We start from the raw sequence: 16,095 nt of genomic DNA, 5'->3' as shown, positions 1-16,095 counted from the left end.
ATAGACATCAGGAAGTATTTCTTTATCCAGAGGATAATTAATCAATGGTTATTAAGACAGATTATTAGGAAGGCTGGTTGAGGCCAGGACAAGAGATTCATCTAACAAAAAAGCTTGATGCAGTGATGGGAGGATATGAAGGGTGATATGAGAGGAAAATGGACTAAATAGCTTCTTGGTTGAACTTCTCGTATAATTCTCATGTCCTTACAACCAGTCTGGACTAGATCAATTAAACCACAATGTCGGGGTGGAACCTAACACTTTCCTGTGCAGGGCAGTAACCAACACTCAATGGGGTTACTTAAACTCATGTCAGGTTTTTTTTTCAGTTTTCAAACAAACCAAAAGCAACACTTCTATTTCAAAATAAATAAAGAGGCAAACATGACACGTGATATACTGATGTCTTTGCGGAACGGAAACTAAAAGAGGAAGAGACGAGGGAGAGAAAAAGCGTAAAAAGCTAATGCAAATGGGCCATAATCCTTCATTATTGGGTGTTTCAATGAGTGCGGTTGCTGATGGAGTTTTTTTGTAGCATTTTCTGAATGTAACAACAACAAATTACATTTGTGTCTTTAGTGTCTTTCACATCGGGAGGACAAGGATAAATAAACGGGCAGGAAGCCACAAGACAACACAGGAGAGAGTGTTACTGTCATGGCGGTTTGGAATAAAACAAATTATTGGGCCAATAAGCAATATACTTAAAGCAACACTCCACCAGATAACGCTGATAAAGTTAGTTTGGAGCTTTTTTTGTGAATGCAGGACAGAAAGCCACGGGTGCCCTGTTATCGGTGGTGGTGGTGGGGTGGGTGGTATGAAAAATAAACAAAATACATTTGACTGATGAGTTCACTCACACACACACCTCCCAGGAAAAATATGATACAGTCTGTTTATTTGTTTCAGGAGAGTTTGTAACTATTTTGTGAATACAGTGAAACGAGGAAAGGGGAACCGCAAAATAACACAGTGGTAAAATACAAATTAGTGTCTCGGTGGAGATGCAAAATAAAGCAAATTGATGGTTCCCCTTATACAGTCAATCTGTTAAAGTAACAACCTCTTCTCAGCAATTACCTGCTGTCAACTACAGTCCAGACTGATTTTAACATAATAAACCACCTCTATTCAGCAACTACCTGTCCATCGCAAACTGTGGCCACGTTTCTTTAGTCCTGTCACTAGACTGATACTCTTTTTAACAGCCAGATATGGTCCTCAGGCCAGTGTTGGTGTACGCTAGGAGTCTAGCCGGAGTCTACACATGGGCCCGAGGAAATGTTTGACTCAGTGACAATTTGTATTTTGTAATTGATTTTTTACTTTATTAAAATTAGTGTGATTTATGGGTTCATATGCACACTGTATTTTTCTAATTTTTCTTTACACTTAGAAATTCTACACACACTGACAAACCCTATATAAAGGCCACTTTGGTCCAGTCCCCTGAGTGGTTGCTGAAAACAGGTTTGACTGTACAACAACTCTTAAACAATCCCAGTGTTTTGTGAACGTCACAATGAATAAAATCGGGTTGGGAGCCACAATGTAACCTAGAGAGAGAGCAGGCCAGGGCTGAGCTGCAGGTTATTATCATAACAGGGGATGTAAAATTAAAACAAATCAATGGGTCAAAATGCAAAGCATTGTGATCTCTTCTCCCCCCCACAAAATAAATCTCTTTAAAGACATCTTATTGTGTGTGAATATAACCCAAAATGAAACCAGACTGAGAGCCACAGTGTAAACCAGTGTTGAGCTGAGCTGCATGTTGAGGTCACAGCGAGAATATGCAAACTGTTGTAAACCCCCCACCCCACCAAAAAAAGGAAACTATTTAAGAAGTTTTAGAGTTTTCTCCCTTGCCTGCTTCAAGGCCCACGGAGCTAGACTCCAAGCGATCTTAACAAACCCTAAACTGTCCAGCACCTTGGAATGTCCTTCCGACGTGAAAGGCGCGATATAAATGTAATTCTGTTGTTCTTGTTTTGTGGATAAATAAAGCAAATAAGAAACACAATGTAACCCAGAGAGCTACATAAAGCAAAATGCAAAGTATTGTAAACCCCCGCCAAAAAAAATTTAAGAAGTGTTTTGTTTCAGATTTCCAGCATCTGCAGTATTTTGCATTTTGTTTACGAAGTCTTGATGTTTTGTAAATATAACTTTAAATGAAGCTGAGAGCCCATTGTGACCTGAAGAGGAGCTGAACTACACGTTATTATCTGGGTGATGAAGAAGTCTTTTAAAGTTTTCCGAATTTACAATCAATCCAATTTACAATATATCCCATGAAGCGCTTTTGAGACATCTTGAGGCAGCTCCTCCGCTCTCCGGGTTGGGTTTGGGGGGAGGGAGCAGTAACACGGTTAAAATGAAGTAAATGTAGAAAACCCTCCCTGTAACCCCAGCCGCAGCAGCTCCAGCACTATATCAAATGCAAGGATTATTATTATTGTTATTATTATTAGAATATAACCTTAAATTAAACTAGACTGGGAGCTCAGTGTGTCCCTGGGGAGAGCTGAGCTGCAGGTTATTGCCAAAACAGAGTGGAAAGTATTGTACTCCTCAAAAGAATGATTTGAAGGAGTCTTTATTACGCAGCCAAAATGTGACCTGGACAGAGCTGTGACACAAAATAAAACTAAATGCAAAGTACAGGAGTGCAAACCCTCCCTCTCAGATTTCTTTTAATAAAAAGGAGCCTTAACATAGCATAGCCCCAGAGAGAGAGAGAGAGAAAGAGAGAGACAGAGAAGTGAGTTGCAGGTTATTGTCAGGGAGAAGGACAAAGTGAAGCAAAGCTTCCCAGAGGGGAGGAGAGAGGAGGGAGGGAGGGAGAGAGAGGAGGAGGAGGGAGAGAGGAGGGAGGGAGAGAGAGAAGAGGAGGAGGGAGAGAGGAAGGAGGGGAGAGAGAAGAGGAGAGAGAGAGGAGGGAGGGGGAGAGAGAGAGAGAGAGGAAGAGGGGAGAGAGAAGAGGGAGAGAGAGAGAGAGGAGGAGGGAGAGGGAGAGAGAAGGAGGAGAGAGAAGAGGGAGGGGGAGACAGAGAGAGGAGGGAGAGAGAGAAGAGGGAGAGAGAGAGAGAGGAGGAGGGAGGGGGAGAGAGAGAGGGAGGGGGAGAGAGAGAGGGAGAGAGAAGAGGGAGGGGGAGACAGAGAGAGGAGGGAGAGAGAGAAGAGGGAGAGAGAGAGAGAGGGAGGAGGAGGGAGAGAGGAAGGAGGGGGAGAGAGAGAGAGGGAGGAGGAGGGAGGGAGAGAGAGAGAGAGAGGGAGGGAGGGAGGGAGGAGGCTGCTGTGGCCACCAATGAGGGGAGATACTGATTGCAGAGCACTTCCCAGCTGGAGCTGTGAGCACAGCCCATCCCAGGCCAACACACCGAGCCCGGGTCACACACAGCCCCGAGCCCGGGTCAGACCCAGCGCCGAGCCCGGGTCAGACCCAGCCCCGAGCCCGGGTCAGACCCAGCGCCGAGCCCGGGTCAGACCCAGCGCCGAGCCCGGGTCAGACCCAGCGCCGAGCCCGGGTCAGACCCAGCGCCGAGCCCGGGTCAGACCCACTCCGGGTCCCACACAGCGCCGATAGGATGGAGCTGGAAAACATCGTCGCCAACACAGTGCTACTGAAAGCCAGAGAGGGTAAGGCGGGCAGCGGGGGGGCAACTCACACACAGGGCACACAGGGCAGCGGGGGGGCAACTCACACACAGGGCACACAGGGCAGCGGGGGGGCAACTCACACACAGGGCACACAGGGCAGGCGGGGGCAACTCACACACAGGGCACACAGGGCACACAGGGCAGCGGGGGGGCAACTCACACACAGGGCACACAGGGCAGCGGGGGGGCAACTCACACACAGGGCACACAGGGCACACAGGGCAGCGGGGGGGCAACTCACACACAGGGCACACAGGGAGCAACACTCCCTGTAACCCCGGCACCAGCCCCCACCTCCCCTCTCCCCCCACCCCTTCCTCTCCTCCCTCTCCCACTTCTACCCCCACTCCCCTCCCCTCTCCCCCCCCCCCGGCAGCCGGAGCCCGGGGCAGTGGTGTGGGTTGTGGAGGGCAGTGGTGCGGTGCAGTGCTGTTTGTGGGGCCTCACAGTGGAGGGGCACTGATACATGTGCACATACACACACAGTGTGTGACTGTAGGTACAATAGCACTTACAGGCTGTGGGGGGGCTGTGTGCGGGGGGGGGCTGTGTGGGGAGGGGGGGGGCTGTGTGCGGGGGGGGGGGGGCTGTGTGCGGGGTGGGGGGGCTGTGTGCGGGGGGGGGGCTGTGTGCGGGGTGGGGGGGGCTGTGCGGGGTGGGAGGGGCTGTGTGCGGGGGGGGGCTGTGCGCGGGGGGGGGGGGGGCTGTGCGCGGGGGGGGGGGGGGCTGTGCGCGGGGTGGGGGGGCTGTGTGCGGGGGGGGGGCTGTGTGCGGGGTGGGGGGGCTGTGTGCGGGGTGGGGGGGCTGTGTGCGGGGTGGGGGGGCTGTGTGCGGGGTGGGGCTGTGTGCGGGGTGGGGGGGGCTGTGTGCGGGGTGGGGGGGCTGAGTGCGGGGGGGGGCTGTGTGCGGGGGGGGCTGTGTGCGGGGGGTGGGGCTGTGTGCGGGGTGGGGGGCTGTGTGCGGGGTGGGGGGGGCTGTGTGCGGGGTGGGGGGGGCTGTGTGCGGGGTGGGGGGGCTGTGTGCGGGGGGGGGGGCTGAGTGCGGGGGGGGGCTGTGTGCGGGGGGGGGCTGTGTGCGGGGGGGGGGGCTGTGGCGGGGGGGCTGTGCGCACATGTGCGGGCTGTACGCGCATGTGCCGGGGGGGCTGTGCGTGCGTGTGTGTGGGGGGGCTTTGTGTGGGGGGGCTGTGTGTGGGGGGGCTGTGGGCGTGGGGGGGGGCTGTGCGGGGGGCGTGGGGCTGTGCGCGGGGGGGCTGTGTGCGGGGGGGCTGTGTGCGGGCTGTGCGCGCGTGTGCGGGCTGTGCGCGCATGTGCAGGGGGGGCTGTGCGTGCGTGTGCGGGGGGCTGTGCGGGTGCGTGGGGGCGCTGTGTGTGTGTGGGGGGGGGGGGCTATAACCAAGGTCGTGCTGATTTTCCTCTCTCTGTATCTGAGCTCTCAGGGGAAGCCATGTGGTTCCAGCTCAGTCGTACCCCCCTCCCTCACTCTCCCCCCTCCCCCTTTTAGCGGGTGCTCTCCCTTCTCTTTGGCCGAGTGCCCCCCCCCCTTGGCGAGTGCCCCCCCCCCTTGGCCGAGTGCCCCCACCCCTTGGCCGAGTGCCCCCACCCCTTGGCCGAGTGCCCCCACCCCTTGGCCGAGTGCCCCCACCCCTTGGCCGAGTGCCCCCACCCCTTGGCCGAGTGCTTACCCAGAAACACAAACCTCTCCCATTAGCAGAGCAAGTGATTCCGATGTAGTGGGCCACAATTTCTGCCCGATCAATAAGTTCGCCGTCCCTGATTCTCCTGAGACGTGTCAGAGTCCACACGTACGATGCGTGTGTTTAAATATTTAATAACTATTATACTTGGAGTATAGTGAGTGCTGTGGTGACTCATTGATTTACACTGAAACAGTCATCCTAGTGTTAACTTTATTAGGACCTTTAATACAGCTCTGTATTTTGGGGAATCCCACAGGTTGGCTTACGTGACTGATTTTGCATATGTATCTATAATGTGAATAAGATCAGCTACACAGTCACTACTATTATTGCAATAATTTGCCAGATGATGCTGGTTTGGGGTATTAGCCGAGCGAACAGTTGTTCTTGCAGAATATGTGGGGACGTTGATTGAAGCTGCGCTTTGCTGAAATAATCTGTTTCTTTGTAGGAGTTGCGTAATCGAATATGACACGGTGGAAAGTTAGGAGAGGGTGGTTGGTGTTGTGTTTCATAGTGAAAGCACTCCTCCAACTGTAACTTCTCGCTTTTATACAGAGAGGCCAAAGATTGCCTATCCATCAAATACCATAAATCTGCAACGTGTGAACCCTATAACCCATGAACCAAGTGGTGTTGCATTTATGTTGACCTGTTGCTCAGCATTGTGAAGGCAAAGTCTCTTTGTGCATTTTGTACTGATCGCTGTGTAGCTCACAAACAATAATTATCAGAATAATTTGTTCACTCAATCCACGATTGTTTGTGAGAAACTGTTTACCCGTGTCCTCTCCCGAACCAAACTCCGTGACCCCATCTCCCCCACTCTCGCCCGACTATTGGCTCCCTGTCCTTCAGAGGATCCAGTTCAAGATCCTGGTCCTCACCTACAAAGCTCTCCATGGCCTCGCCCCACCCTACCTCTGTGACCTCCTAACTCCCTACCAACTCGCCCGTTCCCTCCGCTCAGCCGACTCTGACCTGCTCCATGTCCCCCGACACCACGTGCCCTCCATTGGCGGAGAGCCTTCAGCCACTCTGCCCCCAACCTCTGGAATTCCATCCCCCAGTCACTCCGCCTCACCCCCTCCTTAGCCTCCTTCAAGTCCCACCTCAAGACCCTCCTCTTCGACCATGCCATCGGCCACTCCCCTTTGCCTTCCCTCCCTTTCCCCCCCAACCCCAGCTTGGGTCTGAAATGCTATAGTCTGTCCAGTGCCTGGACATCCTCCCGACATGAAAGGCGCTATACAAATGTAATCTTGTTGCGCAATTGGCTGCTGCGTTTTGCTCACAAAATACAGTCAATTTACAGTATATTCTGTGAAGCGGTTTGAGGTGTCTCACCAACGTGATAAGGCACCTTATTAAATGCAAGGGTTATTATTATAATGAGTTCCTGGTATTATAAGAAAATAGAATTATCATTTGGTCACTCAATCCATAACTTTGTGAGACATTGCTGTGAACAATTGGCTGCCACATTTTGCCTACAAAATAGTCAATTCATTTTGCAGTATATTCTGTGAAGCACTTTGAGACATCTTGACACGTGATAAATGCAAGGATTATTATTATAAGGAGTTCCTGGTGTCTGATTTGCACCTAGCAATGGCTCAAACCTGGGCATGTCAGATGTCTAATAACCAACTAGTGACTATTCTCTGGGGAAAGGGGGAAGGTAAGCTAAACAGGATCTCTTTGGGCGCTGTGTCGGCTTTCAAAACTAGTTAGGTATCTAAAAAAGAAGAAATTACAGAGGTTCAGGGAAGGCCAGGTAAGTGGAACAGGAAGGATTGCTCTTTAAAAGAACCAGCACAGACACGGCAGGCCGGATGGCCTTCTTCTTTGCTGTAAATGTCTATGGTTCAATAGCTCCAAAGTGACGTGCTTGACAATGGAATAGTGCAATTGAGTCAGTCTTCTGTGGTGGTCTCGGTAGTCTTAATTCCTGAACCAAACAGATCCCCTGTACTTTTAAGGCACTTTTGATGATGGGCCAGCCCGCCAGGCTTATCAGCAGAACCTGGCAGAGCAGACCAGTCTCTGGGAGCTCGGATTCATTTTTTTCAGTTCCTGTTAACCCTAGGGTGAACACACACTGGGCACTCACTCCACGACTGTTTGTGGGACACTGCTGCGCGCAAACTGGCTGCCGCGTTTTGCTCACAAAATATAAAGTCAATCCATTTTACACTATATCCCGTGAAGCTCCTTGAGACGTCCTCCCAACGTGAAAGACACTTATACAAATGTAATTTTGCTGTTGTTGGATATCAAATGCAAGTATTATTCAAAAACAACTTGTATTTATATAGCGCCCTCCATGCTGGACGGCATCTCAGAGCGCTTCACAGTAACGAATCCTGGGGCCGAGCCAGGGGGAGGGGAGGAAGGTGACCAAAGGCACGGTCGAAAAGATGGGCGATGCGTCGGAGGTGGAAGAAGGTGGTGCTGGTGAGGGACCGGATGTGGGGGAGGAAGGACAATTGGGGGTCGAACCTGACGCCAAGGTTGCATATGGGATTCTTATTATTAGAGTGTTAGGTGGTCCTAGCTGGACAAGCATCTGGAATCATGCCAGTGTTTGCAATGACAGGCTATGTGGCTTTAACTTGTAAACATGAGCATTACCCCAACAGACACTGTGGTCCCCAAGCCATTGCTCTTCCCAATCTGTGCCTAAATCCTCTGGAATTAAATATGGTTCAGGGCAGCGCTCCGGGGAGAGAGAGTTGAACGCTTCACAGCAGACAAATGGAAATTTACTTTCAGTACATATGCGGAACTCTTCCTTTTGTACGTTGAGTGGGTTTCCGCATGTCAGTAATGCCGAAGACCAAAATAAAAAATTGCAGAAACCATTTCCTGAAGTGGTTGTGCAATACTGCCTGGCCTTCCCTGTGCTCTTTGTTGCGGGGTGGTTTCTACAGCAGCTGGATTCACTTTAGTACAACTCTTGGCATGCCCCCAGCTGCTTAACTGACTTGACTGATGGCCCCTTGACACCCATCTCCCCTCCCTCCCTAAAGTAGACTGGATTCCAACTGTGTTAGAATGGACAGGCTGGTGTCTGACACATGCGGAAACCCATCACCGTACTTAAGAGTATCCAAACCAAGCTAAGCATTTCGTGCATCCCAAATATACATGGAAATTCCAGGTTCATGTCTGCCTGTTATTCAGGGAGTGGACCACAGACACCTAGTTTGATGATGCCCGCTGCTTACGGCCCAGCCCTGCCTAGTTTTTTTTAAAATCTGGTAAAAAATAATCTGTAGCGTTTTTCCCACAAAACAGTCACTCCACTTTACAAGTGTCTCCCATGAAGTACTTTGGGACGTCCTCATGATGTGAAAGGCTCTGTACCAAGTGGAAGTATTATTATAAATGGTAGCAATCAAACCAATAAAATGAACAGACCAAAAAGAACAAAACTAATAATGGGCAACTGCAATACCAACGAGGTTGATGTGACAAAAATGCACAGTACTTTGACATTATCAATCATATTATCAGTTATCGTTTAACAACTACGATACTGTATATGCAATGTAAGGTATAATTAAGATGTGTTATGATTGGATGAGTGTTAGATGTGCCTCTGTTTGCTTTGCTCATGGGGGCATGGATTGATTCAGGGGCAATATGGTGAGCCAGGATGGGGGAGGAAAACTAGGGCACTTAGCTAGTAAATTAGTTTGGCTTGAGAGGGCTGTAGTTTGTGAATAAAGTACCTCTCTTGGGGTATATGTTCTGCCAGATACCTGTAAGGCTGAGATCACTGCTCCATCCATTAAATATTGTAGCTGCCTTGCCAGTTCATGTTCTCTACCTCTGATGGTTTATAGCCCAGATCAGTCTCTCAGTCCACTTCCCCTCATGTCCTGCAAATCCATCTCGCAATCGATGATCCAGCCTCTAGCTTTATTTCCTGAGTTTCGTAAGGACCGGCGGAACTCTGCAGCCCGTGTCCTCTCCCGCACCAAAATCCGTGACCCCATCTCCCCCACTCTCGCCCGACTCCACTAGCTTCCTATCCTTCAGTAGATCCAGTTCAAGATGCTGGTCCTCACCTACAAAGCCCTCCATGACTTCACCCCACCCTACCTCTGCGACCTCCTAACCTCCTACCAACCCGCCCGCTCCCTCCGCTCAGCCGGCTCTGGCCTGCTCCACGTTCCCCGACCCACCCAGCCCACCTTTGGCGGGAGAGCCTTCAGCCACTCTACCCCCAACCTCTGGAATTCCATCTCCCAGTCACTCCGCCTCGCCCCCTCCTTAGCCTCCTTCAAGTCCCGCCTCAAGACCCTCCTCTTCGACCATCCCACCAGCCACCCCTCTTCCCCTCCCCTCCCTTCCCCCCCAACCCCAGCTTGGGTCTGAAATGCTGTACTCTGTCCAGCGCCTTGGGACATCCTCCCAACATGAAAGGCGCGATACAAATGTAATCTTGTTGTTGTCGTGCTAATGTAAATGCGCTCTCAGTTGGATTGCGATAGCTATATTTATGATATCCATCAGTACATGATGATTTGTCCCAACCAGTAAAGTTTGGAGTTACAAGATTAATGTCTCCTAACTCAAGATTTACATGCGGAATCTGTAAATTCTGACTGTTTTATTTTTTGTTTAAAAAAGGGGAAGACTTTTTTAGTTCGTCTTGTGCCGCCTTCTCTTTTTTTGCCACATCTGACACAGTGAAGCTGAGCAGCCATTTTCCGGTTCACTGAAGCTGACTACTAAGAGGCAGAAGGGAGCAGCAACAGCAGTCTGTTTTCGGGGTTAAGTCCAAAACTTTCTCAACCAGAGGCAGGCGACAGTGATGCTAAGTGACCCATACTGACGCACAGTTATAAATCGGTTGCATTATTAATCACCTGGCTTTATGATTGTACCATTTTGATGATGCTATGTGTTCCGGATGCTAGTTCGACATCCGACAAGTGTGGGTTTGAGCCCTCACTAGGTGGATTGATGGTACAAGGAAGTCCCTGCGAGCTTCCCGATGAGCAACACATCTCAGCATGAAAGGCGTGAGAGCATTGCCACCATCTTCCTGTCCGCAGCTCGGGCACATGTCCCTTCCCACTGAGTGATGGTTCCACCAGTTGGAGGTGTGGAGTTTAAGCAGTAGCTTCTTGCCTCTGCAGGCCAAGCAACGTGGATTTCAGGCGCTGGACATACAAATGTGTGTTCACGAAGTCAGACTCCAGGTAACGCCTTCCAGTAGCGGTCACTCCATGCCTCAGTTTCCTCATCAGCTATCTGGCGGGCAAAGTTGCCCGTGTCTTGTTTGTATTATTGGGATAATATTTCCCGAGGTTGGTATAAAATTTGCAATTTTAAATTGGGGATCATGTTGGAAACTTAAGCAGTGTAACAATTTGTGTGGATTTTACTTCCTTTCGGCCTTTCCCCAGTTTTCCCTCCTCCCTGACTTGTGCCAGGCAATGTAGTCCCGTAGGGCAGTGGTTAGGGTGTTCACCTCCCAAGTGACGGGACCTGGATTTGATTCCCAGGCTGGGCAAAATCTGCAAGGATTATTATTATTATTTGTCGTCTCAGGCTGCCCTGCCCAAGTGGCAGTATGTTGTGCGTGATTGTATTTGAGCCCAGCCCACTGTTACTCAGCTCTTTGTCGAAGGCCACAATCTCAACTTAGTGTTGTGCCTGAGGGCCACACTGAGGAATGCAACTGAGTGATGGGAGGTCAGTGTGCCCCTGCAATTCTATACACTTTGAGCTCTGTAAATCACGCCACCCTGGAGGCCAGGCAGGCAGGCAATTAATCCACAGGAACATGGAAGGAAAAGAAAGATATGGCTTATCTTATTATTGGTTCTCTTTTTATTAGGATTGGGTTTGTTTTTGCAGACTTGCTTTTCAGAAGCTGGGATAGTATTGCAGACTTTTGCTGGACCGGAAGGGAAGGGAAGGAAACAGGCCTGAATTTCAGCTTAGTCAATGGCCCACACCCTGGCCGGGGGGTGAATGGAGGCCCAGAGGCACGTGAAACAGAAGATCTGACGAATGCTGTAGCTAAAGGAAGAGAGACTGTATAAACTAGCTTAGATAGTCAAAAATAGAGTCCTGTGTGAAGTCCTGTAGCTCAGTGTTAAAACACTCGCCTCACAAACAAGAGGATCTGGGTTGGATTCCTGAGCAGAGTGAAACTTTAGGCAAGTTTCTTTACTCCACACATCTCTGTTTACCTAGCAGTAAGTGGGAACCCGGTTGTTAGTCGATTTGGTGAAACGCTTTTCGGAGATAATAATCCCTCTACTCCCCCTAAAAAAAATTGGTTCACTCAATCTAAGGCTGTTTGTGGGACACTGCTGTGTGCAATTGGCTGCTGCGTTTCGCCCACAAAATATACAATCAATTCACTTTACAGTATATTCTGTGAAGCGCTTTGAGATGTCTCGATATGATAAGGCACTATCAAATGCAAGGATTATTATTATAGTTCAACTGTGTGAAAGCATTGTACTGTGTAACATTTGGAATGTGAACCCACATTTGTCTTCTCATTCCCATCCTCTTCCCTTAAGCACCTCCTCTACCCCACTCCGCTCCGGCTCGTATTTCCCAGTTCGGGGGATTGAGTCTGACCACACAGTTTTGTTTGTTAATACGGGCATTACAAACATGGCACAATTTCCACAACTACATTCCAGGACAATATTAGAACGGGTCTGATTAACCTCGTAAAACAACCCAACTGTTAAGTTCCTTTTCGTTCGCCAAACCTCTTTTATTGACGCTTTTTTGTGTCTTAAGATAATTAACTTGTTACCTTGGTTACATGAAGCCAAGATCGTACTGCTGTAAATACCAATAGGTTTAATCCGTTTATAGCTGTCATATAATGCAATGGTCACCAGCACATGGGAGTATTTATTGTTTTCAACTCCTTAAATGCTGAATCTAACCTTGCACTGTTATCTGTTGTGCATTTTTAAACCACAGCTTTTAGCATCCATATTTCGTAATGGACATCGTAACTTCTTCCGTAGCTCATTCTTTCCAACACAAGGTTCTGCACACCTACTACCCCTCCCGCTCTGTCTTGCTACCAATTCCTGCCTTCAAAAAACCTCCCAAAATAGCTTGGTTTGTATGATGTAACTGTAGGCTGCAGCTCCTATAGGTTGCATATATACAGTGCTATATAACTGCATGAAGTTGTTACAAAGAAGGTTCATTCAGGCCAAGCCTGTACGTTTTGGACCAGGTGAGAAAGTCAGTGTCCCTGTTAAGTGATGCTATTCCTGCTGGAACCCAATCTACTGACCTTCAGAGTTATGAAAAATCCGAATGCAATAAGTTGTATTTTGTTATAGTAAGACGTATCCTAGAATGCTGTGACGTATCCTGTGATCTGGGAGACCTGTTGATCTGACTCTCTTGAGGGTCAATTTTCTAAACTTCACTGAGTTTTCTACTCTTGGTCTCCTCATTCTTCATCCAGAGGAATGCCGGTCAGGTCTAACAAGCACCAATAATGCAGGAGTAGGTCTTCAATTCCAGGCAGGGCGAAACCTTGGGCAAGTTTCCTTACTCCACACGCCTAATAATAATCCCTCCAAAAACCAAAAACAATAATAATTTGGTCATTTTCAATCTCCGACGGTTTATGGGACATTGCTGTGCGCAATTGGCTGCCGCGTTCGCCCACAAATATACAGTCAATTCACTTTACAGTGTGTTCTATGAAACGCTTTGGGACGTCCTCCTGACGTGAAAAGCGCGATATCAAATGCAAGGATTATTATTATTATTTGGACCCGTCTAGCCTGCTCCACCATTAACTCTATCGTCATTCCATTTAGCTGCCTTTTCTCCATAATGCCTCACTATCCTTACTTACCAAGTATCCATCTGACCGCCACAATCCGTTGTGTATCTATGACCTTCTCAGGCATTTTGACCCATATTCAAAAGAAATGCTTTCAGGTTGGATTGACCTACTCTCATGACCTGGGCCAACAGAAAAGTGCGGCCTCCCCCCGGCACAAACCAGCCCCTCTCCGCTACAAGCAACCCTCCGCTACAAATGCCCCCCTTAACGTTTGTGGCGGATTCCGCGGAAAACGTGCCACCGCACTTTTCTATTGGCCCGCTACAAACCTGTACACACACAGTGAGGTAGGTCCTGGGCCTCTGTGTGCTGTTTGCTCAACGCTGCTACAGTGTTGGGATTGTGGAAGCGGTGCGAGAAAGAAATTGTCTTTGCCCGCTATTGAGTGACTCACGATAGAAATACCAGCTGCATGACCACTGCCGTCTGTTTGCTCGTCACCCGGCCTAACCTGAGCTCCTGCAATGAGTTCTTGGTGAGTGCTGTATTATTCAAATTAAGTTTAACCACATGTTCAGAAAATGTATGCCTATAGTTTTAATCTGGGTTGTTTTACAATATGCATCTCTCAAAAGCACCAATCAGCCACCTGCATTCTCCGCAAAATTTAATCAAACACTGCACAATTTTGGGCAAACATTTCTGCAATTTTCTATTAGCCCAGCTCATGACCCATTATGATATGGATAAGGAGTAGGATTGTCCAAGGCAGTATTGTAGAGAGAGTGGGGCAGGGTGGCTGAAAATTCGCCCGCCGATGATCAGGTGGATAGGATGTGGAACAAACAATGTAAATTTTACAGATACTGTCCACTTGAAAACAAGTAGATGAGTCGTCGGTTTAATGTCTCACCTTTCAGATTCCTACTTCCAGAAATGTAGTGTTCATCCCAAGATTGGAGTGTCCATACTGGAATATGAGCTCAAGTCCCAACTTGAGCCTTAGAACTCGCAGTCTTCTAACTTCGAGGCGAGTACAACCAACTGAGCCAAGCTGACACATGGTTCATGTCTAAACCTGAAGCTTATTGGAACAAGCTTGTGAAACTACTGAAACTGGGCAAAGTTATCTTTTTAAACTATTTGTCAAGATGCATCTTAATATTGTGAGGTCTGAGAACCAGGGTTCTGCAACTTGGTGAACAAGCTTTGGCAGGAATAATGGCATGCTCAGAATGGAAGAATGTGGCAATATCTCTTGGATTCAAGTGTCTTAGGTTTGCTACATGAGGCAGATTGCAGAAGACCAGATGCAGTGTGTCTTAACACTAATGTGAATTACGTGGTTAAGACATCTTAATGACTGTGGATGCTTGAGGTTGCTCTTGAGCATGGTGAGACTGTTTCCTGAGTGTAAAGAGGTAGTAGCTGTGCAGATTAAGTCCATTGCAGCAGGTTGGGCAGTACGGTATATTGTGGCAGATCCATAAACATGAGGTTGGATCTCGGAAATGTTGCATGGATAATATAAAACTCCTGAGTTATTGTGGGGAGGTGAACAGATTCTTACTGTAAATCTCTTTGAGACGCCTCATCATGTAAGGTATTATGAATTTGCAAGTTCTTAAGGTTCTTTAAAGGTAGTTTGGACTGTCAGTGTCACGGCTATTGATTGCAAGAATTGAGTTACAATTATCAGATGCAAGATTTCAATTCTGTCTGCTGTCCGTTGCGATACTTTTATGTTTTGTTCAAGGTTTTGACATGACCGTGAAATTCTTCTCTTGCGGTGTCATTTAAAAAGATGTTTTCAATTAGTCAAATATTTCATTGCTAAATCAGTACCATCTCTGCTTTAGGAATTCACATTTCTTTCTAAGTGCACAAATAAAGGCTAGTAATAATAATAACAATCCTTACATTTGATACACCATCCTTCACATCAGGAGGCACTCTCAAAGTGTTACACAGGATATACTGAAAATGATGGTGCAAGTGTGGGCGAACATCACAGCTAATTTGTACACAGCAATGCCCTACAAACAGCCATGAAGCGAATGAACAATTTTATTTGGTGGATTGTTGAGCAGGACACTGGAAGAAACTCCCTTCTCTTTTTGAATAGTGCCTTGCGATCTTTAAAGTCCATCTAAACAGGTGCCTTATCTTCTGACTCAGTGGTGAGGTGCTACCACCTGAGCCAAACTGATACTTATGACCAGGGCCAATAGAAAATTGCGAAAATATTTGCCCAAATTGTGGGGAAATTTGGTTAGCTTTGCGGAAAATTGTGGGAATTGATTGGTGCTATTGAGAGGAACGTTTTACTGCCAACCTACATTTTTTCAATTAAAAAAAAATACTAAAAACGAGAAAATAACACATTAGGGGGTGAGAAACACCAGAGCAACTGCGGGGCTCCAGGAGTCATCACCTCCTGCCTCTCGAGGTCTGCCACCCACATAGAGAGTGGGACACACTCACAGACACAGAGAGAGAGAGATGGACATATACGCACATCAAGACACACTCACAGAGACTGAGATACGATTTTTCCACGGAATCCGTTACAAGCATCCTCCTCTGCTATAAACCCGTAAAGACAAAGAGAGACACACACGCAGAGAGACACTCACAGAGACAGAGACACTCAGACAGAGAGAGACACACACTCACAGACACAGAGAGAGAGACATACACACTCTTAGTCACACTCAGACACAGGGATACTCAGACAGACACACACTCAGACACTCACAGACAGAGAGAGACTTACACTCACAGACAGACACAGACACTCACACACACACATACAGAGGAGTTAGAGACACATAAACAATCTCAACAACGGGGCCTCGGGGTGAGCAAAGCTTATTTCTTGCTCGCGCTGGACTGTGCATGTACATCCGGAGCCGCTCAG

The 16,095-nt window shown here is 48.3% G+C and overlaps 1 protein-coding gene across 1 annotated transcript in view; it reads left to right on the top strand.

The window, feature by feature from the left end:
• The first annotated feature begins 3,561 nt into the window (after nt 1-3,561).
• LOC103186330 (G protein-coupled receptor kinase 5) overlaps nt 3,562-16,095 on the top strand; it is a 60,702-nt gene continuing 48,168 nt past the window's right edge. Inside the window, exon 1 of the mRNA XM_042342912.1 lies at nt 3,562-3,651. Coding sequence (XP_042198846.1) covers nt 3,600-3,651 — 52 coding nt within the window. The 5' untranslated portion in view covers nt 3,562-3,599. The remainder of the gene's footprint in view (nt 3,652-16,095) is intronic.

Source organism: Callorhinchus milii, unplaced genomic scaffold, assembly GCF_018977255.1.
Source record: "Callorhinchus milii isolate IMCB2004 unplaced genomic scaffold, IMCB_Cmil_1.0 Scaffold1, whole genome shotgun sequence".
Lineage (NCBI taxonomy): Eukaryota > Metazoa > Chordata > Chondrichthyes > Chimaeriformes > Callorhinchidae > Callorhinchus > Callorhinchus milii.
This window is presented reverse-complemented; position numbering and strand designations above follow the sequence as displayed.